The sequence below is a fragment of the Paroedura picta genome, chromosome 3, assembly GCF_049243985.1.
Source record: "Paroedura picta isolate Pp20150507F chromosome 3, Ppicta_v3.0, whole genome shotgun sequence".
Lineage (NCBI taxonomy): Eukaryota > Metazoa > Chordata > Lepidosauria > Squamata > Gekkonidae > Paroedura > Paroedura picta.
In genome coordinates this window covers 137,039,746-137,062,786 of record NC_135371.1, presented here as the reverse complement: position 1 = coordinate 137,062,786, position 23,041 = coordinate 137,039,746, and the positions used below count along the sequence as shown (strand labels likewise).

Genomic DNA, 23,041 nt, shown 5'->3' with positions numbered 1-23,041 from the left:
CCACCTTGGTTGATAAGATTTGGGCTTGGCTTCATGTCCCTTATTTATCCTCATATCCCTCCTGAAAGGTTGGTTTGAACAGATGTGGAACCAGCAGTGCCAAGAAAGCTTATTCTGTGATAGAGTCAGGGGTTTGTTCTGCAGGTCCAGTTGGCCTATATTTGGGGAGATAACTCCCCCCTCCTTCAGTATCTTAGTGTCCATAGTGCCTCTGTGAATGGGCTTCTCCTGAAGTAAATGACTGCTCATTTTATGAGTCTTCCATATTCAAATAATGTGCTGACGCTTATTGCTACAGACTCTTGCTTCGTTCTGCACAAAAAGCCTTACAAAAACCTTAATTATATCTTTAAAGATACTAGGGATGCTTGTAAGAAAGAGTGATTTCTGAATGCCCTTCCTTCCCACCAAGCGCCCCCATTGCTTTTTCCCCCCCTGTTGCTTTCCCCATGGGGGGGCTTACATTTGTGTTGAGCAACCTTTTGATTTTTCAATGAAATGTCAGCTGTGGTTTTCACCCTGGAATGGCAAGTGCCCTTGCAGAGACCCTGGCACTGCCACTTCCCTGTCTTCCTTCACAGCAGTCCTTTTGTACATGGCCAATCAGATGTAGTTTATTGCCTGCATTCCTGGGCAGACGGAAGATACTGCAACAAACTGGGTGAATTCTGGCCCTGGGCAGGGGAGGGTGGGAACGGCAGGCAGACTTAATGAAGCAGTAGTGTGTTACTCTGCTTGTTAATGCTTCCAATTACATGTGCCGGTTTTGACCAGGAGCTTGCCCCCAAACTCCCAGGACCCTCACAAGGCTAGGTCTTCCATTTTCCAGTCTGGGAGGCTAATCCAGCAGTCTGAGTAAGGGATGCAGCAGTCGAGATTTTGCAGCTGCTGCACAGGCCCTTTCTTTTCTCATCTCCCACTTAGCAGTTCACTGACGTGAAGACCTGCATGCAGTTCTCAATCCGCCGGCCCAAGCTGCCCTCTTCGGAGACCCATCCTGAGGAGAATGCCTACAGGCGCCTAGATGTTTCTGCTTGGCTCAGTCATGTGAATGAAACTGGACAGGTGGAGGAAGAGTACAAGCTGAGGAAGGTGAGGGGGAAGCATTGTACATTTTCCCTGCATGCTTTTCCAGTGGAGAAAATGTCTCTAGGTGGACTTTGTGTTTTTCTTTGTCAAAAGCCCTTGCATGTGTGCCTGCTCCTGTAATACAGTGTAGTGTCTGGCATGCACAATGGAGGAGCAACCATTTATTGGGCAGAATGCAGAACAGTGCAGCATGTTTCTCAGTCCAGTGGGTTTTCTGGACTCCTGCTACATTTTCCTCTTGCTTATGGGGGGAATGGACACTTCTAGAGCAGGCTTGTGCGATACAGCAGGGACAGGCCTAAAGAAACGGAGTCCAGTGGAACCTTCAAGATGTGCAATTAATTCCAGCACAAGCTTTTGTTGGTCTTTAAGACTAGCACAACATAACTACTACTTAGAAGGGTATTATTCCAGAATTTTAATTCGCTAATTTTTTGTTTCTTTCTTATATTACATTACGTTAGGTTATGCTGAAATCTGACTGGTCAATGACCATAAAATGTAAAATAATGTAATGTAATGTAATGTCGTGTACATAACTACCCATCTTGAATTAAAGTCCAAAAAAAGCAATTGAGACTGGCTTGAAATAATTAAGAGTTGGGGGTGGGATGAAGGATTGTCTCTGTAGGAGGCAGGGAAGAGTCCAAGTGTAGGGTTTCCAACATTGGGGGTTAGGCCGTGGTGAGAACAATGTGATAATTGTGCTGGCCCTCCAGGGGTGTTATTGGCATTGAAATGAGTCTGATTTGTGCCTCCTCTCAGAAGAGGTGGGCACCTCAGTCCCTGTACGTAAATAGGTGTGAATTGTGGGCTTCTGAATTAAGGCCTCACTTGACAGGAGAAAGCGCCCCCACACACACACACACACACATATACACAAAATTCAGCTTCTCTTCCCTGTCTCACCCACAGGCTATTTTCTTTGGTGGCATGGATGTCTCCATCCGTGGTGAAGTCTGGCCCTTCCTGCTGCACTACTATAGTTTTGAATCCACTTCAGAGGAGAGGGAGGCTCTGCGGGCACAGAAGAGAGAAGCATACTTTGAGATCCAGCAGAAAAGGTATCAAAGGGTGCTAGTAGCACCGGCTTCAGTCTGTATAGGCTTTTAATTACTCTCAAAGCTGCAATGCATAGAAACTGCAGTGAAATTTGCTAGTCATCCTGCCCATCTTTCCCATTTGGAAGCTTCCCTGCAGCAGCTGATGGTGAGAAGGCAACTATTTCTCTAATGAGGGCAACTCTGCCTTTCACTGCTGTTGAGATATCAGCCCAGATCCACCATTAGGAACATGACCAATGTGGAAATGTCATGGAGAAGAAAAGCTTCGCTGCCGGGAGATAAGCTTGTTTTGCTCCATTTTCCTAATTCCTTCTTGCAGCTGTTTCCTTTAATTCCATGTAAATCAGTGGAGTGGTTCAATTGAGGAAACCAGATTAGAAACCGATTTGGGCATAGTCTATATTACAATAGAATCAAAGAATCATAGCACTGGAAGGGGTCATACAGCATCCCTGATAAGTATCTGTCCAGCCGCTGCTTAAAGACCGCCAGTGAGGGGGAGATCACCACCTCCTTAGGCAGTCGATTCCACTGCTGAACTACTCTGACTGTGAAATTTTTTCCTAATATCTAGCAGGTACCATTCTACGTATAGTCTAAACCCATTCCTCTGTTGCTAACAGGAACAGCTCCCAGCCCTCCTCCAAGTGCCAACCTTTCAAATACTTAAACGAGTGAAATCATTTTCTCTCCCAACCTCCTCTTCTCCAGGCTGAACATTCCCAGGTCCCTCAGCCTTTCCTCATAGGGCTTGGTCCCCAGGCCCTGGATCATCCTTGTTGCTCTCCTCTGAACCCTCTCAATTTTGTCCTTGTCCTTTTTGAAGTGAGGCCCTTAGAACTGCACATAGTACTCCAGGTGCAGTCTGACCAATACACAGTGGGATTATGACATCTTGTGATTTTTATGCCATTGGTGAAACGTTCACCAGGGGAAATGTTCTTTCCTTAAACAAGCAGACATGAACCCAATCTTTCACATATTTAAAAGAAAGAAACCCCCTATTAAAGTACATTCCAAAAGATGGTTTAGCATTGGGGAAGGAGGTGTAAGGAGAAAGTGGTACTTTTATAGGCACTAGCTAGTAAATGCTTACAATAGTCTTACACCGAATTGTCTTCATGATGCTTGGATCTTGTTTAGATTTTTCCAGAATAGAACATGAACTGCTTTGAGAATGTGCAAAACCCCTTTGGGTAGTGGTCATAGCTGGACGCACCCAGTGATCAGATGTACCACTAGCAGTTTCAGTCCTCTAGGATGCTGGAGAACTGATATTTGTGCACAGCAGATTCATGTGCCTGGTTGTGTGTGTATGAGAGAGGCACTTTTGAGTCCATGAATGCTGGTGCTTTCACTGGCTTGTTGGGATCCTCTGGCTCTGTGACAAAGTTCACCTCAAGTCATGACTTACTGTTACTTTGTCAGGTTAAATGGCTGTCCCTCCTCCTCCTCCTCCTCCTCCTCAACATGAGATACCTGTTATGAACCTTTGAGTTAAGATTGCTACAGGAGAAACAGATCTAGCCTTGCTCCTCACATGTGCCCCAGTTCTTCATCCTGGCATTTCTTCCTTATCTGCAAAACCGCCCAGAGCCATATGGAAAGGCAGTATAAAAATACAAATAAATAAATAAATAGTTTGCAGGGCTGAAAGGATGCCCTGGTCCCCATCACCACCACTACCACCACGCTTAACCACAGTTGCTTTGGGGATGTACTCATGTTGTTGTGTGATGCTCAGACTCTCTATGACGCCGGATGAGCAGAAGGCGTTCTGGCGAAACGTGCAGTTCACAGTGGACAAAGACGTGGTGAGGACTGACCGCAGCAACCAGTTCTTTCGAGGAGAGAACAACCCCAACGTGGAAACAATGAGGTGACGACTCCATTTACGCAAATGCACATTCTTGCATGTGAAGTCCATCCCCCACAATATTAGAACACATGTCCAGACACCACGGCCCTCGCTGAACTCTGAAAGGAGCACAGGCCGTCAGCCTGAAGCAATCGATAACTTATTAAGCACTTTTATAGTTGCAGAATTTGCTCTTGGCAACTCTTGGAAGACTGCTTGTTCCAGTTCGAGATGAGCAGCTGTTGCTTCTTATTTGGGGGCCTCCAGCTCTTGGTCTTTCATATACATTCAAACACATGTACATCTGCATATAGTTTTACACTAGATGTTGGGGCTACCTTGCTCCTATTGCAAGTTCTTTGGGAGGCAGCTCATTACACTAGGTTGGGCCAAGGCCCAAAAAGGCCTTGGCTCTGGTTGAGTTCAGACAGACATCTTTGGTATTTGCAGAACGTAATGCTCTCTAGGGAACATATTGGGAGAGATGGTTCCTAAGGCACTCAGGGGCCAGATCATGTAGAGCTTTAAACTGCTCTATCATTGATCCAAGCCCTTGACTGTGATCTGGAACTTGACCAGCAACCACTGCAGCAGCTGGAGGGCAAGTTGAATATGAGTCTTTGTGAGGACCTAAGCCGCAGCATTCTGTATCAGAACCAAGGGTAGCCCCACATAGAGCTAAAGGTGAGTCAGTTTTTTTTAAATGTACTGCTTCCCAATATTGAGACATGTCATAGGTGAAAGGTTATGTCTTGCTGTTGATCTGGTTTTTCAAACTGGCAACCCTGCAAATACTTTTCAAGGCTGATGTTTGGGAGTGTGATCTTAATTAGTTCTGCATGGACCCAGTTTCTGCTGAAATGCCCACACAGTCCTCATAGGAATATAAAGCTGCCCTGCCCCCTTTTCCTTTCTTTTTAAACTAAGAACTGATATTTGTATAGCTTGTATTGCCACACGTTTTCTTTGCTCTCACTTTTTGTTTTAAGTTCCATCCTGTTAAACAAGACAAAGTCTTTACTAAGAATTCTCTGTTGGGGGAAGAACAAGACCCTTTGGTCGTCTTTTGGTCATTTGACTGTCTTCTTCTTAGGCGAATCTTGTTGAATTATGCAGTGTACAGCCCGGATATTGGCTACTCCCAGGGGATGTCTGACCTCGTTGCCCCAATCCTGGCTGAGGTTCTGGATGAATCGGATACTTTTTGGTGCTTTGTGGGTCTGATGCAGAACACTATATTTGTCAGCTCCCCTCGTGATGAGGATATGGAGAAACAGCTGGTAAGGATTTGAGCTTGAGGCTCTTCTCCAACTACCTTAACTCAAACAATAATTAAGAAACGTGAAACTAACATCCATATTGTTACTAGGCTGCATATAGTTGACTGGAGAAGTCAAGCTTTGCAGTTTCAGAACTATCAGAAGGCTGTGGTATCCCCAGTTCATATTCCCTTTATACGAGAGGAGGCAAAGAGGTCACGGGGTTTGAAACTGCAACCCTTTTGCAACTGCAATATTGGCTTAGAGCTGTGTCACTGGGGCAGTTCATGGGCTTTAGCTACCAACTCCCTTGCATAAGTCATTTCTGCACCAGCAGAGTATAAAGATGAGTATAGAGATGAGCACATGCACATACTTCTAGAAGTTGCAGTGGAAGCTGCTGCTACTTGGTGCATGGTCAGCGTAATGCAGGATGAGCATGCTTGCAGAAGTTGCAGTAGCAGCATCTGTGAATGTGTGTTTTTGGTGTGAAGAAATTCACACACTCACAAAACTGCTGCTACAACTTTCACATTTCCTGACAGCAGGCAGTTCACGTGGGCAATTGTGAGTTTGAATGTCCTGTTGGTTGAGCCAGCTCTGAGACACGTGCACACACTAGCTGGACTTGCTGGGTTTCTGGTGGGAGGAAAGTCGTCCCCTCTCCCTGGAGGTTATGGGTCAGTTGAGCATCAGACTCTCTTTGCAGATGTACCTGCGAGAACTGCTGCGGCTGATGCATTCGCGCTTCTACCACCACCTGGTCTCCCTTGGGGAGGATGGTCTGCAGATGCTCTTCTGTCACCGCTGGATCCTCCTCTGCTTTAAGCGCGAGTTTCCAGATGCTGAGGCTCTGCGCATCTGGGAAGCCTGCTGGGCTCACTACCAGGTTAGGCCTTGGAGTCAGAGATTCCTCCTTTCTCGGGGGCTCTTTGGGGAGGACACTGAATGGGAACATGGCCAATGGTAGCTGCTGGTTCCCAGCTGTGTCTCTTCCTTCAGCCACGACTAGAAACACGTAATTCCTTGGCGGATTGCTGGTCTTCTCCCCCACTGTTTGCCTCTGACATTATACAAATTGATGCAAATTTCACCCTGACAGTTCATTACTGAGCTCCTGGGCTGTTCTTGCTGCTGTTGCATCACATCAACCCCAAAGCCTTCATCTTGCCTTAAAGTTGTCAGTGCAGCCTTGGCCGCCTGGCTTTCTGCAAGCTGTAAATGTTGCTCTGAAGGACAGCTGTGCCAGCTGATTTCCATCTCTCACTGTGAAGAGGGGGAGAAGATACGGTTTCTGTCTGACTTGGTCTCGTCTGCAGGGGGAGGGGACTGCCACCAGAGTGCGTTAACCTTGTTGGCTGTTGGCTCACATTTATGTTAGCCAAATAATTACTCTGGTGGGTTTTGCCTGGGAGTAGCATGTAGTAGTCATGTGAAAGGGCTGTTTCTCCTGGTTGAGATTCCCCTACCCTGAGCCAAGTGGTCTAAATGCTGCTGCTAAAGAACCTCACAATACTGGCAACTAGACAGTTTTAATTCTGTGAACAGAATTAATGTCAGAATTTATTGTTTTGTAACTTACAGATTGCTAACTCTGGTTATCAAGTACGTAATTTGGGTATCTGGGTAATTTTTTTTTTTAGTAAAAAATAGGGTGGGAAGCACTGTGTTGATTCGGAGCAAGATATACGGAGCATAAGAAGGATAAGTGTTAGATACTCTGTGAGGAAAAGACAGGAAATATTGCTTGACCCAAATTTCATCCCCTAACCACAAGAAGAGTTGTTTTCTTTTGTGTTTAGTTTAAGCTGTAGCCCACGTGATTTTTCACTGTTATCTGGGGAGTTCAGCTCTAGACATTCTTATCACACTTTTATCATAAATCCTGGTGACCTACTCAACTTTGATAGCCTTCAGCTGTCGTTTTTCACTTCTTAAATGTGTGTGAATGCTGTGGTAGCGCAGGCAACCTTTGTGTCCCTAACTGGCTGCCAGGATATTCATCTTGGTCCCTCTGGCCAGCTTGACTTCTTCTTTTCCACAGTCCTGATTTAAAAAAAAATCAAAAGGGACATTGTTTGTGAGGTAATGACCCCCCAAAACCTTGCCCTACAAGGGGGCTGTGTGTATTTTCATGTTCGTTTCTCGACTTGAGTGTCATTAAATATTTGAATGTTGCTCTTTGTAGCTTTGCAAAGCAGACTGGCTGCATCGCTGTGCAGCAGATAGCAGCACAGAAGGCTTCCAAAATTAGACCAAGCCCTTCAGCCAGTGCTGCTTTCATTTCTGTCTGGGGCCCATGGATGAAGCTTTTGGCAGGAAGTGGTCAGTGGTCCATATAGCTCAGCCCTGTCTGCTGGGTCTGGCCCGAATAACTTGGGAAAATTCAAAAGTCGTGTGGGATGGGGGTGTGAACTACCAGTGGCTGCTACCTATGCCTGCTTCATGGATTAGTTAGTAAAACTACTTTCCTTGTATCCTTTTGCATTGATTATTCCATGATAAATTTTGAGAAGACCTTGCTGCATATGGTGAGCATCCTGTTTAAAAGCTCATTGCTGAGGGTGCATGCCCTGGTGTCCATAATGTCTGCCTACTAGAGCTGCTTATTCCTGGGGACAGTTCTGTGTGTCTGTGTCCAACTGTTTGGTGTACTGGTGTTCAGGTGCTTTTAAGCATGCTGTGTCTGGTGCGCAGCATAAGCACAAGTCAGGGCTCCCCACGACATGTTCATGAGACATGGCCAGGTTCAGATTGACTGTGATAACCTGTGGATGGCATTTGTATGTGCTCCTTCTTGTCTCAGGCAGTAGGGTGAAGGATTTGGGTGGTTGACAGAGTGACGGACTCTTTTGAAGGCAAAAAGTCCTGCAAGCTCCTTTGATATTCTGCCTAGTGCCCGTTTTTAACTAGTTGCTTCCTTTTCTCTTTTTCTTTGCTGTTACAGACAGACTATTTCCATCTCTTCATCTGTGTGGCCATAGTGGTGATCTATGGGGATGATGTCATTGAACAGCAACTGGCTACTGACCAGATGCTGCTGCATTTTGGGAATTTGGCCATGCACATGAATGGGGAGCTCGTACTCAGGAAGGTAAATAAAATTTTCACGATAAGAAGTAAACCATTCTGCAAACTTTGTAATTTGATCTGTTTCAAAAGATATATTTTGGAGATACTGTGTGTGAGTCTCTGGGTGGTAGTGATGGGTCTTCATTGAAATAACTTGAAATAACTGACGTTGATTGCCCATTCTTTTAATCCGTGCTGTTTTTACTCTGTATTAACTTTTACTGCCTCACCTCCAGGCTAGAAGTTTGCTGTATCAATTTCGCCTGCTACCCAGGATCACCTGCAGCCTGCATGATTTATGTAAACTCTGTGGGACAGGTATGTGGGACAGCGGCTACATCCCTGCTGTGGAGTGTACTGGAAATCACCTAGACTCTGACAGCTGCCCTTATGGGGGCATGGTGAATGAGCCCTCTCCAAAATCAGGCAGTGAGGGCAGGAGGGGGCTGAAATCGCAAGAGGTCTTCACCTTCCGGAAATGAGAACTCTAGCCTTAAGACACACAGTGACTGGAAGAAAACACACCGGAATGGGCACAAAGGAATCGGCACAAGAGTGAGAGAGAAGGGAGAGACTCTCAGAAGATGTTGAATGAGGACTAATGCTGTTTCCCTTCCTCTTCCAAGAGGAGGGATGAGAGGCATAAGGATACAGATGCTTACTAGGGAAGTTAAAGCTTGAAGCCTCACTGATGTGTCATATCAGGAAAGTCCTTGGTTGATCTAATGATCATGAGCATGTTGGTGCTCTGCAGTGCAGGACATCTGAAGGAAGTGTGCTGGAGTCAGACTGGCAGAGAAGACTCCCAGGTGGCAAAGGATTCTTCTGGCCCTTCCCGAAGCACAAAGGGAAACACAGGCTGCTCGGGAAGACGTCGTCTGCAACCAGCAACATCAGTGATGGGCGAAGGGGCTGGATTAGATCTCCCTTCAGTCCTAAATGCACCATACACCTGCGCACACATACTTTGCTTAAACCAAATCGCAGAACTCACTGGTTTCTATGTTAAGCCATGGTGGTCATTTCAAACATAGTTTGCCAAAAAACAACAACAATAATAAAGTGCAACTTTTGGATTTCCAAGGGAAATGTTTCCATGTGTGGCCAGAGTGTGATCATTTATTTTTCAAATCTTTTGTAGTCTTATACACAAGAATACTGGCTTACCGCAGGTCTGAAATCAGGATTTTGCTGTACTCCATTAGACGCTTCCAGTCACTGTTGTACAGGGGACATTTGAATGGAATCCCAGGCTCTGTGTTTCCTTGCTCATGCTGTCCTTCCTCTTTCACTTTGATTCATACTTTCCTCCTTGCTGTGGTTTCTGCTCTTGACCTTTGGAGCATGGCTTCCTGTAAGGACTGCCACAGGACAACTTGAGCCACCAACCTGCATTTATATAGTGCTGTGGAAAGCCAAGGACAGAGTTATCCTGTCCTTCATCTCTCTCTGATACCACACTCTTTATATCCCCAACACACTGTCTAGCTAGGGGGGTCTCAGTAGCAGCTGTTCAGAGAGTGCCAGGAAGGCTACTTGATCTTTAAGCTTTTTACTCATGTGGTGTATCTGTAACAAATGTATGGAAGAAGCCCCTAAATTCTAGGTCTAGCTGCAACATACGCCTATTCTCTATTAAGGATGCTTCCAAAGTCTGTTTTACTTGCATCATTTGTGGCAGCTGTTTTTAAAAGGAGCTCACTGGGAGCGGTTCTTGCACTTTTAGCAGAATGCCGTATGCCTGCAGCCCATTAAATTATATGTACTCTACAATTTTTTTAATGGATGCCTACTAATGCTGCTTTGCAATCCTACAGAAACCAGGAGCACACACACACAAAAAGATCACAGCAAAAAACTGTGTGTGTATATATGCACTGATACAATAAGTTGTTAATGAAGATTATGAGTCCTGTATTTCCAGTTCTTGGTATGCCAGAGGAAAAATTCTCAATAATGCACACTAAACAAAGAGGATTCTGGTACAAACAAAGCCTGTTTCATTACTTTCTTCAGCAGCATTAACAAAATATCAGGATATAAGCTCTCGGTGGAAGCGGCTCACAGTGGCTTGTGGCTCAATCCTTAACTAAGCGACTATAGGAGTTATTCTTCTTGTATCCGGTATCCTTTGCAATCCTAGGCAGATGCCACCTTGAGTTGCTGTGGGAAGGGCTCCCTTACATGCCAACCAGGCTGGATTGTAAGTGGTGGAAGTCTGACCCTAGGGGTCCTTATTATAAAGGAGCAGCATTCAGCTTCCATTAATGGGCAGGAATATGAACAGAACTCCACCATTAACTCTTAGTCTAGAACAGGGGTAGTCAACCTGTGGTCCTCCAGATGTTCATGGACTACAATTCCCATGAGCCCCTGCCAGCAAACGCTGGCAGGGGCTCATGAGAATTGTAGTCCATGAACATCTGGAGGACCACAGGTTGACTACCCCTGGTCTACAAGATGCAGGTTCAGATTATTTTCCTTCATAGACTTGTGAGGTCTAATGTTGCACATCCCTACCACCTTAGACTCTGAATTTGGGCGGAATGGCAGCACAGAAATACATTTTAAATAAATATTTAATAAATGCCAGGGGAGAAAACACTGAGCAACTGCCTTCTATCTTGGACAACAACAACAATAAAGAGGGTAAATGGTTTTGTGCAAATAAAACAGAAGCAAAAATATGCACTATTGCAGCTACTTCTTGAGGAGCAGGTGGCACTGCTGCTGCCTGAGCTGCCTTCTGCATGATAATGGAAGAGCCTCCCATGAAGCACACCACAGATCCTTTTGCTAATCCTGCTGATTGAAGGAGTGAGCCTACCTACGCAAATCCCTCCCGTGTGCTTGGCTATCTTCTTTCAGTGCTCAAGCAACGGAGCTTCCACAACACTCAAGCCCCAGTAACAGCATTCTCCATAAGATCAGGCCAAGCAGCTCATTATTGAACCCAAAGACTCTTGTGTGTCCTTCAGGCAAACCCAACAGCCTAATCATTTTGGTTTCTTGTCTTTGGCTTGTACTTGCAGAGGTCATAGGAATAGAGCACCACCTGCTGTCTGCAGCCTCAATTACCACGTGTGAGTGGGAGCCCTTCAAGCATCACCTGGCCCTTGGTGCCGGGGCTCCTTGCAACGGCGGGTGTGTGCTGGGAGGATTTTCAGGCAGGCAGTTGCCAGAGTTAATGATGGAATGCTGAATCTCTACTGCTCAGCAGTCCAAAGGTCAAAATCTCATGTTTATTCCACCCATGCAGTGTATTAACCAGAAGCTATTAGAGGATGCTGCTTTACAGCTTAATACTCTTGTCTCAGTAAAAGCCCTGGAAAGAAAGGGAAGGGGGGGGGAGGGGGTTATGAATACATGTTCCTTATTGATCTCATTTAGTTATAAAAAGCAGTTGCTTTAAACATTTTCTGCAGTAGACTAGGAAGTAAGCAGCTTTGAACATTCAGGGGCGGAGCTGGGTATAGCTGGTCCTCTCTAGAGAAATGTCAGAGGAGGAGAAATGAAGTAGGCCAAATAGCTAAGAGAAAGACATTTTTGTAAGCGCAGACTCCAAGCAAACGTGTGGGTAGGCAGGTAATTATAGTTCTATCCCAAACTATCCGAGGCCTTAGTCACGATTTAAGGTTAAGAACAATCTCTTCCACTTAAAGCACCCTTATTTCTAAAAATAGCCGGAGTATGCATTAATAATAATTGCATAGGGATGTGTGTTTCAGAGCACCAATGGACAGGAAGACATTCCGGTTGTGCAGCATTACAATACAGTTTAGGAAACAAAGCTCATAGATAGGCAGTCATTTAGTTACAACAGAGATGAACTTGACAGCTTTTGGAAGGAGGTTTTGCTTCCTCTGAGGTATGCAAGCATTAGTTCCACCTGATTGTCACCACTGGCCAAAGATGTATGAAATGACAAAACAAATTGTCTTTACGTGAGTCAAAAGTAGAATGTTAGTTGCGCCAGTAGCACCTGTGGTGTTTTTTCTTGAGCAATTATGCGAGTTGTTGCTATAAAAATCAACGCATTATGATGATTGCTTGGGCTGGCCCTACCCACAGCGTTCCAGGATTCACATGCATCCCAAAATAGCATGACATCACATGTGAGTACATGAATGAGGTCCTCCAGTTATTCTGTCCAGGTGCCTGGAGTGTTTGGAGGGGTGTGGGGGGGGGGGAATCTCAGTGGCAGAGCATCTGCTGGGTGTGCAGAAGGTTCCAGTTCCAGTCCTCCGCATTTCCGCTTAAAACAATCAAGCAGTAGGTGACTTGAAAGGCCGCCTTCTGAAACCTTGGAATGCTGCTGACCTTGCTTGAGCTATGGTCTGGGTCAGTGGGATTCGGCTTCCTGTGTGCAAGTGCAGAGTGCTGAAGATGAGGATCCCCGCACATGTGTTTGTTTACTTTTATGAAGTTATCCCATCCTGCTCTCGGTTGCCTTCAGTCGTTTGCTGAGATGACCGTGTTTTAATTTCCCCAGACATTCTGGGAACATCATAATATGTTTTGGCAGCCTGAGTCCAAGTGAACCAAACTGGTACAGATGAGTTCTGCTTCTTCATGGTGAATCATGTCATTTTAACTCTAGCTGTTCTGAGGCCTTTGGGTTTTTGCTAGTTCAACCTTTGGGGAAATAAATTAGTGTTAACCCCAAAGCCAGAATACATCAAGAGAGGCCACGAGAAGAATTATAGTAGGCTAACCTCCTCCATAAAGGATATAAGGCATGATTAGACCTCACTCCTTTACAAGAAAATTGATTATAAGGAATTAAAAGGTTAAGGCATCTTGACTTTCTGTTGGCAAGCGGGTCTCTCTTTTTGCTATGGCTATGATTCCACCTTGTGCTGATCCAAACTGGAAAGATGCAGGCATGACCCTATAGCCTTAGTTTTATCAGCCTGAGTATTGTAGAGCAGTGGTCCCCAACCTTTTTATCACCAGGGACCGGTCAATGCTTGACAATTTTACTGAGGTTCGGGGCGGGGGTAGTCTTTTGCTGAGGGACGTTGCCACCGCCTGAGCCCCTGCTCCACTTGCTTTCCCGCCGGTGCCACTGACTTCCCGCCGCCCGCTGGGGGGGGGTGCTGCCAGCAGCAGCTGCGCAGTGCCATGCCAAGGGGGGAGCCCCAGCCATGGCAGCTGCTGGAGAGCACCAAAGGAGAGCCAGTGGCAGAGTGGCAGGGCAGCCCCCGAGGCAGCAGCCGGTGAGGAGGACAAAGAGGAGCCACGGCCCGGTATCGACTGATCCAAGGACTGGCACTGGTCCCCAGATGGGGGGTTGGGGACCACTGTTGTAGAGGTCTGTAGCATTTCAAACAGCAAAACGGTTGTCTCACAGTGTGCAGGGATTTCCCCAGTGTGTAGGCTTTGGCCCCAGTGGATCACTAGCCTGGCCCTTGGTGGAGGAAAGAGGTAAAGGATTACAGCTATACTATAAGAAGGCTTAGAGGCTTGCAAGGACACCAGAGTTGGCTCTTATTATCGCTTTCGTTTATCAAATCCTTTCATGTTCAGGGTATTTTTCCTCCCCAATCAAGGTATGTATGCTTGATGCAAATCTTGCTCGAGACAGCTTTTGAACAGATCATTTTCCAGCTCTTAAACCATCCCTTGTCTGCCTTCCTACCTCAGTTTCAGAAGAGGTACTGCTTTGTTCTGCTGCAATTCTTTGGATCACACTGCAGAAATGGATGCAAATTGCCCATGCAAATCAAGAACATCTCTAAGTTGGAGGGGGAAAGAAGAAGAGTGAAGCTTCTGGGACTGTGTTTTTAATTTTTGTTTTTTATTTATTTCGATTTTTATTTCCCACCACTCCTGGAACCGGCTTGTGACGGGTTACAAATAGTCCATACATTACCCCCCCCCCCCGTAAAACCCCATTAAAATATCAAACATGAGATAAAATTAAATATATAAATAAGAAAACATGCAGGATAAACCACTACCCCCCCATACCCCCAACAAGACATAGAAGTTTCTCCAAGTTTAAGATATATTTATTTTATTTTTTATTTATCTCTTCGATTTATGTCCCGCCACTCCAGAGACTGGCTTGTGGCGGGTTACAACGTCCAATAAAACACCCATAAACCCCCATTAAAACAGACAACTGTCACAATAAAATCCAAACAACATGGCAGTAAGAAATCCCCAAAACTCCCCCCACCTCCCACCCTACTTCTATGTCATACTGATTAAGTCCCAAAGCTGTGTTCCAGGTCTCATGACTCCTTTTGGAAACATTACGTGTCTGTCATTGTGTAGTAGCTGAAAATATAAAGGGGGAGGGGGGACATCCCCTGTTTCCCCTTCAGGAAAACAGCATTTGTGCTAAAGCCTGTGTGTGTGCCATCCTGGTCGTACAACCTCTCAACACTACCTCTCACACTGCCACACACACACACATATACACACACGCACACCCTGTGACCTACAACCCTGAACAGTCAAGTGAAACTTGGCATTTTTAAAAATTTATCTTGTATTTTGCTTGAATCGCTGCTCTGTTGGTAAGTTACAGTCCATTACATTAGCAGGTTAAGAAGATGCTGTACGGCAAAAGGAAATGGCATAAACCTTCTTTAAGCTCTGCTTTGAACTACAACAGAAGAAGGAGAAGAAGAAGAAGAGTTGGTTCTTATATGCCGCTTTTCCCTACCCGAAGGAGGCTCAAAGCGACTTACAGTCGCCTTCCCTTTCCTTTCCTCTCCCCACAACAGACACCCTGTGGGGTGGGTGAGGCTGAGAGAGCCCTGATATCACTGCTCGGTCAGAACAGCTTTATCAGTGCCGTGGCGAGCCCAAGGTCACCCAGCTGGCTGCATGTGGGGGAGCGCAGAATCGAACCCGGCTTGCCAGATTAGAAGTCCGCACTCCTAACCACTACACCAAAGTGGCTGTCCGCTGTTGCAAGAGACGCCATGAATACTCTTGAAAGCAGTGCTCCTGGAGCATTTCAGCAAATCACCTGAGAACGTGATCTTGCTGTATTGGAAAGGTGAGGTCTAGCAGTGCAGTATGTTCTGTGCAGATGGCTATCTCCCTGTGCTGGAAATGAACATGATGTCCTGGCCTGGGCCTGTGTACTAGTAAAATGACTGCTATAATTGTTGAGCACACTTGAGTGGAGAAGATGTGCTGTTCCATCCAAGTATTGGGTGGGGGTGGGGGGGATCTGTTAAATTGGCATACCTTGCAAGGTCATTGTAATGCTCCCATGATCATCTTCAGACCTATTTTGTTTGGTCCTTTCATTGCCGGGCAATATATGCGAAGGTAAACATAAGACTCCTTGCTAGTTGTGTTCAGAGGTCAGTCTAATCCAGTGCTCTGTTTCCAACATGGGCCAGACATACATACACAAAGAGCAGCTCAAAAGTAGGGCAGCGTATAAAACCATGCCCTGTTTCTTGTCCACAGCATTCAGCAGAATGTCAGAGTCTTCAAGCAGGGGATAGAATCATAGAATCGCAGAGTTGGAAGGGGCAATACAGGCCAATACAGGATCAGCCTGTAGCATCCAGGGTAAGTATCTGTCCAGCCACTGCTTGAAGACTGACAATGAGGGGCAGCTCAGGGCAGTTGATTCCACTGCTGATCTATCATTCTACAAGTAGTCTAAACCCATTACTGAGGTTTATATTCTTTGCTACAAACAGGAACCTTTCCTTGCCCTCCTCTAAGTGACAACCTTTCAAATACTTAAAGATGTCCCCTCTCCACCTCCTTTTCTCCAGGCTGAACATTCCCAAGTCTCTCATCCTTTCCTCATAGGGCTTGATCCCCAGGCCCCAGATCATTCTCATCACTCTCCTCTGAAACCTCTCAATGTTGTCCACGTCATTTTTGAAGTGAGGCCTTGTCCGGATCCTCCTGGATGCGAGACCCACAGCTCCTGGGTGGGGGAGAGACCAGCATGCCCCCCCCTGTTCTGGCTAGGGGAGAGGGGGTGACACTGAACCCGCAGGTAGATGGGAGACGGACAGTCGCCCCGACCATGACAAGGAAGACAGCAGGAGCCAGAGCAGTGCAACATGGGAGCAGCTCATCAGCCCCGGGCAGGCCAACATGTCAGGAAACATGCTGCCCAAGTGTGCCAGGACTAGCCCCCCTGCCCCAGGGCAGACACAGGCTGAAAGGCCAAGAAAGGAGGTAGGTCTAGGGTGACCCCTGGACCACCCCCAAAGAGGAAATTCACGAGAGAAGCCAAGAGAAGGCGGAGAGTTGGGACACCCAGGGAGCTGAGAGAAGCTCGACCTCAGACGAGGCAACCATGAGTGGCGGCGTGGGAAAGGCAGGAGGTGGGGCAGAGCAAAACAGACACTGAGACACAGGGCGGGGTTGAAGTAACCTCAGCCCTAGGGGATTGGGAGGTAGAGCCAAGCCAGGTGGTGGGGGTTAGTAGGGGGAAAGGTGGAGTGGCAATAGAGCAGAGAAATGAAGGAGATACAGAGGAAAGAGGAAAGAGATGTGAGTGTGAGCACAGAACAGGTGAAGCCTGGAGCCAAAGCGAATGCTGGCAGGGGCTCATGGGAATTGTAGTCCATGGACATCTGGGGGGCCGCCGTTTGACTACCCCTGGCTTAGTGGCTGTGCAACAAATTCTAAAAATCATACTTGCGCCTTCTTTATTTGCTTTATTTGCTTAAAGGATTTCTGTGCTGCCTCTTCAGAGAGCTGACTGAGGTAACTGCCAAGCAAAAATATAATTAGTTGTGAGTTCCTGCACTGTGCAGGGGGTTGGACTAGATAACCCTGGAGGTCCCTTCCAACTCTGATTCTATGAGTCTATAATAATTTTAAAATATTAGTACTAAAAGCTCATAACTCAAAAGCCCAGGAACATAAAAACTGAATAAAACAACTCCTGAACAAGCAAAAATAAAACAAGACTTTAAAGCAATAATGATGATGATGATGATGATGATGATGATGATGATGATGATAAGAAAACCCTCTAGTTGAGAGTCTGAGTAAAAAACAGTGTTTTGTCTTGCTGCCTACAGTAACTAACACCATGTAACCCACCAGACATCTCAGTGAGAAAAGTGGACTATGAAGTAAATAAAATTTAATCCAATAGAGTTCTTACTTTCTGATCATTGGTCTGGGGCTAGGCAGAGAGCAGAAGCTGGTTTCACTGAGTGTTTCCTGAGGACTGCGGTGAGAGTAATAGGACCCCTGTGTTTTTGCCACTGCCCTCATCTACCCTTAGTGTTTTGTTTTTTAAAAAGGGCCTAGCGGTGTGTTCCATTGCAAGATAACTAAAGATTTCTCTAATAGCTTTAAGATCACAGAGTCGTCCATATGTGGGAGAGCCTTCTGTGTGCTGCTGATCGCATGTCAGAGCCTTGCACATTCACATCATACATACCTCTAACAGTGCTTGCAATGGCTTGTGGAATTGAGGGTATGCTTGTGTTATGTATTGTACTCTTTTTAAATTTTGAAGTATCCCTTGAGACTTTATATAATAAAGTAAATAGAATCTAAAAGGGGAAAAGCTGAGCTATATGCTTTTTTCCACCGCTTCTCCATCAGTTGGGAGCTACAGACACCCTGCTTGATGTATAAATGTTTTGTTCTATTGGGGAATGAATGTGTAAAAATTAGATTATATGCCACATTTCCTCCTTTGATGCAGATAAAAGTGCAAGTGAATGAATATCCTGTGTCTCGTGTTAGGAGACAAAAAGGCCTTTGCATGAAATTGGTTTGGGGGCTGAAATCCAAGCTCTGACCAATTTTTTTCCCACCCACCCCCACTATCACCACCATCTTATGCTGGCTTCATCTCCCCCATGGGTTATTCCTAAAATTCTAAGTGTGTAATATCACATTTCCTACTACAGCAGTAAGTTGTTACTATCAGGGGGTTTTGTAGCAGTCTCAAGCCACCAAGAGTACTTTGCCCAAGTAAATTTAGCATTCTAGCTCAATATAGAGGACTTAACTTAGAAGTCAGAACTGACACTTCTGCCTAAATCACCCATTGCCTTTGTACAAAAGTCTAGCCAGAAGTCCCTGGACCACATGAAAACATAAATGCAGGCTTTAGATTGCTTGCTAAGATTACTTCCAGTTTGCTATGCTGTCTCACTTAGCGATGATATATGTCCCTTTCTGAAGAGTACCAGGTACAGAAGATGAGAGTACCAAACTGTGTTTGGCGTGGGCCTGTTCCATTTTGGAACTTGTAGGCTACAGTTTGGGGGCTCTCTTTTTATATACTGCCTTTATTGCTGAATAGGAGATCTGCAATGAATTATGTTGTAGCAGCTGTTGGCCCTAATAAGTAGCATAAGCAATGTTTGTCCAAGTTACAACTGTCAAGAGGGCTCCTTTTTTGGGGCCAAAGGCACCAATGGGACAATCAGTCCTAGGGCAGTCCCTCTCTGCTTCAGCTGATTCATGTTTGAATACCATGGAGTAGAACCTGGCAGTCTTTTGCCTGAAATGTCAGCAATTTGGATGAGAGCTCTTCTACCACAGTTTAGCGATGAGAGGTTTGAAATCCTGCTGCTGATCCATGTGCACATGTTAAAGGACTTTGTTGCCTTTTAATGTAATATGAAACTCCAATTAAATGCCTTAATTGGATGAGCACAGTGAAGGACATTTGATCCTACAGGTTACACTCTCCCAGGGGAACTAAGAAACAAGGCAAAAGGAACTTGCTCTTAGGGAAATGGCTCATTGCAGAATCCACTAACTACCCATGAAAATGTATTTGGATTATTTCTACTGGGCAAAATCTATTTTCTGGTCAATGAGGGCTTGAAAACGTTCCCTGCATAAACCCCCCTGAAATCACAATAGATTGGGCAGGAGGAGTATTTAGGATGTGGGACTCTTATGATCAGCTTGCATCGTTTGAGACTATATTATATAGTGTCTGGTTTCCACTATGTATCTCGTCGTCTTGCATCTCTGCTTCCTTACATATTGCTCTTTCATTCTGCCATAACAATAATTTGTGACGGGAATTTCTTGTCCATTCAGGAAAATCCAGTTGCAAATGACTGCTATGATCAGTGATGGTACCGTATACAATTATGCTTGCAAACATTCTGGCCCCATGTAATTGGAAGGTGCCCGAATGGCCACTAACTGGCAGGCTCTTAGAAGAGTTTGCAGACGTTGGGAGCAATTGCCCAAACCTGTCCTTCATTTGATTGCCCCTGCTGACATATTGGCCCTAAGAGTGAAACAACATGGAAGTATTGGCACATATAAAAGATTTTTTAAAATCAAGCCAGAGGCTGAGCTTTCTGAAGTAACCTAAGGGAAAGGGGAGAATGATATATTCTATTAATAATAAAGAAAAATAAACTATCTCACAATTACATTTTTTTTATTTTGCCCTTCCTCAAAGGCACTTGAGCAGTAGCCATAGTTTTCTGAAGTCCTTTCCTCCTGCTTTTGACAGCCAGAGAGCAATCCGATTTTAAAATTTGAGTTCATTTATGTCCTATAAAATAAATCATTGGAATAAAATCAGCTCGTATTCTACATGGTAGGTGACCTAGCATGTGCCAATAACCATAGCACTGAGAACTTTAAAGTGTTAAGACCTGTTTGGAAGAGCATTGTTACAGCTTAAATTTTTAAAATTTCTATAGACAAAGAATGACAGAGTGAATGACATGGTAATTCTGTATTCTGTCAGCATGTTATATAGGTACCCTGCTTGTAAGAGGTGGCATTAACTGTGAAAGAAACAGTGACTAGGAGGGGTCTCAGGCAGAGCATTAAGAGTTGGTCCTTATATGCCACTTTTCTCTACCAGGAGTCTCAAAGCGGCTACCAATCCCCTTCCCTTTCCTCTCCCCACAACAGACACCCTGTGAGGTAGGCAAGGCTGAGAGAGCCCTGATATCACTGCTCGGTCAGAACGGCTTTATCAGTGCTGTGGTGAGCCCAAGGTCACCCAGCTGGCTGCATGTGGGGAGCGGGGAATCAAACCCGGCTCGCTGGATTAGAAGTTGGCATTCCTAACCACTACACCAAGCTACCTCCTACATCAAGCTGGCTTTGGTTTTCATGGGAAATTAATGTGCAATTAAAATTGAGACAGAATAACTAAAGTGTGAAATATTTCCTATTGCAACTTTTGAACAACGTTGAGCTTGTAAAAGCAACTCATCATCAATTTTTAGCCTTCGTTAAAATAGAAGAGGGAGAAGAGTTGGCTTTATACCCCACTTACAATTCCCTTCCTTTCCCCACAAAAGACACTCTGGGAAGCAGTCAGGGCTGATCTCCTCTAGAACTGACCAGTTTGTTCGCCTTGCAGTCCAAGTGACTCGCAAGAGTCTTCTCCAGCACCAGAGTTCAAAAGCCTCAATTCTTTGACGCTCGGCTTTCCTTATGGTCCAACTGTGAGTCACCCAGCTGGCTGCATGTGGAGGAGTGGGGAATCAAACCTGCATGTTCAGATTAGAGGCTGCCTCTCTGAACCACGACATCATGCTGGCAAGGTTGGCAAATTTTCTGAATTTCTAATACAAGTCTCTGGTGGCAATGTCAAAGAGATAGGCGTTATCTGAGAATGCATTGGTCAGGCTGTTATAAAGCCAGCAGTGAATACTTGTGCATACAGGCACAAACATCACGTGGTGTAGAAATATTTTCCCCTGTACTGCAGTAGTGACACAACTACTTTTGTTTGTGACTACTGTATGACTCCACTTCTTTTGTGTGCTAACTCCCAATGGAATATCAATGGTATTCCATAGTGTTTCAGCTGTTTCCATAATGGGTAGCTCAGATGGCCATGATGATATATATTGTTGCAGCCCTTGAAAAGAAGAAAGGACAGTGATTTATTTGATGTGGGAATCTTTCCTGTTTCTTTCTGTTACCTGTCTAGACAGGTGGATGTTTCCCAAGAGCATCTCTTTCCTAAGAGAGTTTGCATTTTAGTAGACAACCACATGGCTATCCTTCTGCTTCCTCTGGCCCTGTTACCTAAGAATGTGTTTTGACCTTGATGCAGCCATCTTCAAATGGTTGCCTGCTGGCTTGGAAAGGGTAAATACTTTACTAGCATAATCCTGAAATTTTTACAGCTCTAATTTCTATATTTATATTTATAGACCGCCACTCCCGGCACAGCCGGCTCCTGGCGGTTTATATAAAAACAACATAACCCCCCAATACAATCGGAATACAATTGATGGCGGCAACAATTCACAGTCTACTTCCCCATGTGAACCTTCAGCCCTCCTGAGTAGCAGTCGCTGTTGTGGTGATAGATGACCGCAGGCGATGTTTGGCCTGGAGGGCCTACAGATACAAAGGGGTATAAAGAGTACTGACTTGAGTTTTGTTTTGAAGTCGGGTGCTGAAATGCTCTAGGAATTCACCTTGGTTAACTTTCAAAGAGTAGTTTCAGATGGGGGTGCCTGTCCAGTTGGTGCAGCATGAAAGACCATAGACCACGAATCGAATCGCCTAGCAAGCGTTCACTGATACGATGATGAAATACTTAGTTCAACGTGTAGAGGAAAAGAAGGATCTTTCTTCTACCTGATTTTCCTACTCAGTTATTTCTGAACAACATTTACACACGTATAATACATTCTTTGTCCAATGGAATCAAGCTTAGGAGATCATGGCAGAGCCAGAGCTTTGACTCTAGACTGTATTGAGAGTCAGCCCTTAGCTGTCTTGATTGAGCACGCACATCCTTCTAACAGGATATTCATCCGGTGCATTTCTCCCTCTTAACAACCATTTCCTGTATTTATTTAGAAGTAGGTCCCCCTGATTTCAATCCTGTTGAATTTAAATATGGCAGACTTTAAAAGCCTCTGTCAGTAAAAGATGACTGAATACAAGACAGCAACTCTTAAAGAAAAATAATAAAATATTAATGATTAGAAATAAGATCCCATGGGGTAATTTGCCAAATGCATGCTTTTAAAAATTGCTATTAGGCTTTTCAATTAAGAGTAGGTTAACATGAGCTTAATTTAAGCCTAACCCACTAGGAGTTAATAAACCCTTTTTCTGGGCTGGGATGCAAATATGAAACCTAGGAAATAGCATAATCCACAAACAGTTTGTTCCTTACTAACTAATTGCTGTATAAATCTGAAAATTAAGGGCAAGGTTTCAGCCAGAGGCCAAGCTGCCATGCCTGTGCAGGCCCCAGAATCCTCCTTTTTACAGCCAGTCCAAGGGAAAAAGTCATGTGGGAATCAAGAAGGACGGATTCCATATTTCTTTGACAAATGGCTTTGTTTTGTTCCTAGCAGGTTGCCTCTGTGGGATGCTTTTCTGCTAATGAGTTTTATTAAAATCATTATCCTCTTGCTGAATGGTGACTGTCCTTGCTTTAAAATGCAAACACACCCTGTCAAGCCACATCTCCTCTTGTCGGTTGCTGAACTGGATAGTTGCTATGCTTCCTCGCCTCACGAGTGGGCTATAGGTCTAAGGAGCCCGCAGCTGATCGTTCAAAAACCAGCCCCTTTTCATTGTATCGGAAGAAGTGTGTGCGCACACACGAAAGCCCATACCTTGAATAAAACTGGGTTGGTCTTAAAAGGGCTGCTGGACTCCAAATTTATTCCGCTCCTTTTCAGTGTAGGATCCAGTTACTCAGCAAAGGTGGGCTAAAAACAAGCACTCTCACAGGTTCAAGTGGCTGGGAGGCTGGACTCCTAAGAAAGTAG

The 23,041-nt window shown here is 45.1% G+C and overlaps 1 protein-coding gene across 5 annotated transcripts in view; it reads left to right on the top strand.

Annotated features, from left to right (window-relative positions):
* Window positions 1-9,435, top strand: part of TBC1D16 (TBC1 domain family member 16) — an 81,362-nt gene extending 71,927 nt beyond the window's left edge. For 3 of the 5 annotated variants that reach the window (XM_077328186.1, XM_077328185.1, XM_077328184.1), the window contains 7 exons: window positions 925-1,092; window positions 2,005-2,153; window positions 3,898-4,032; window positions 5,105-5,291; window positions 5,980-6,159; window positions 8,218-8,364; window positions 8,579-9,435. In XM_077328186.1, coding sequence (XP_077184301.1) covers window positions 925-1,092; window positions 2,005-2,153; window positions 3,898-4,032; window positions 5,105-5,291; window positions 5,980-6,159; window positions 8,218-8,364; window positions 8,579-8,824 — 1,212 coding nt within the window. In that variant the 3' untranslated portion in view covers window positions 8,825-9,435. The remainder of the gene's footprint in view (window positions 1-924; window positions 1,093-2,004; window positions 2,154-3,897; window positions 4,033-5,104; window positions 5,292-5,979; window positions 6,160-8,217; window positions 8,365-8,578) is intronic. The other 2 variants (XM_077328187.1, XM_077328189.1) reach the window with 2 other exon arrangements.
* The last annotated feature ends 13,606 nt before the right edge of the window (window positions 9,436-23,041 follow it).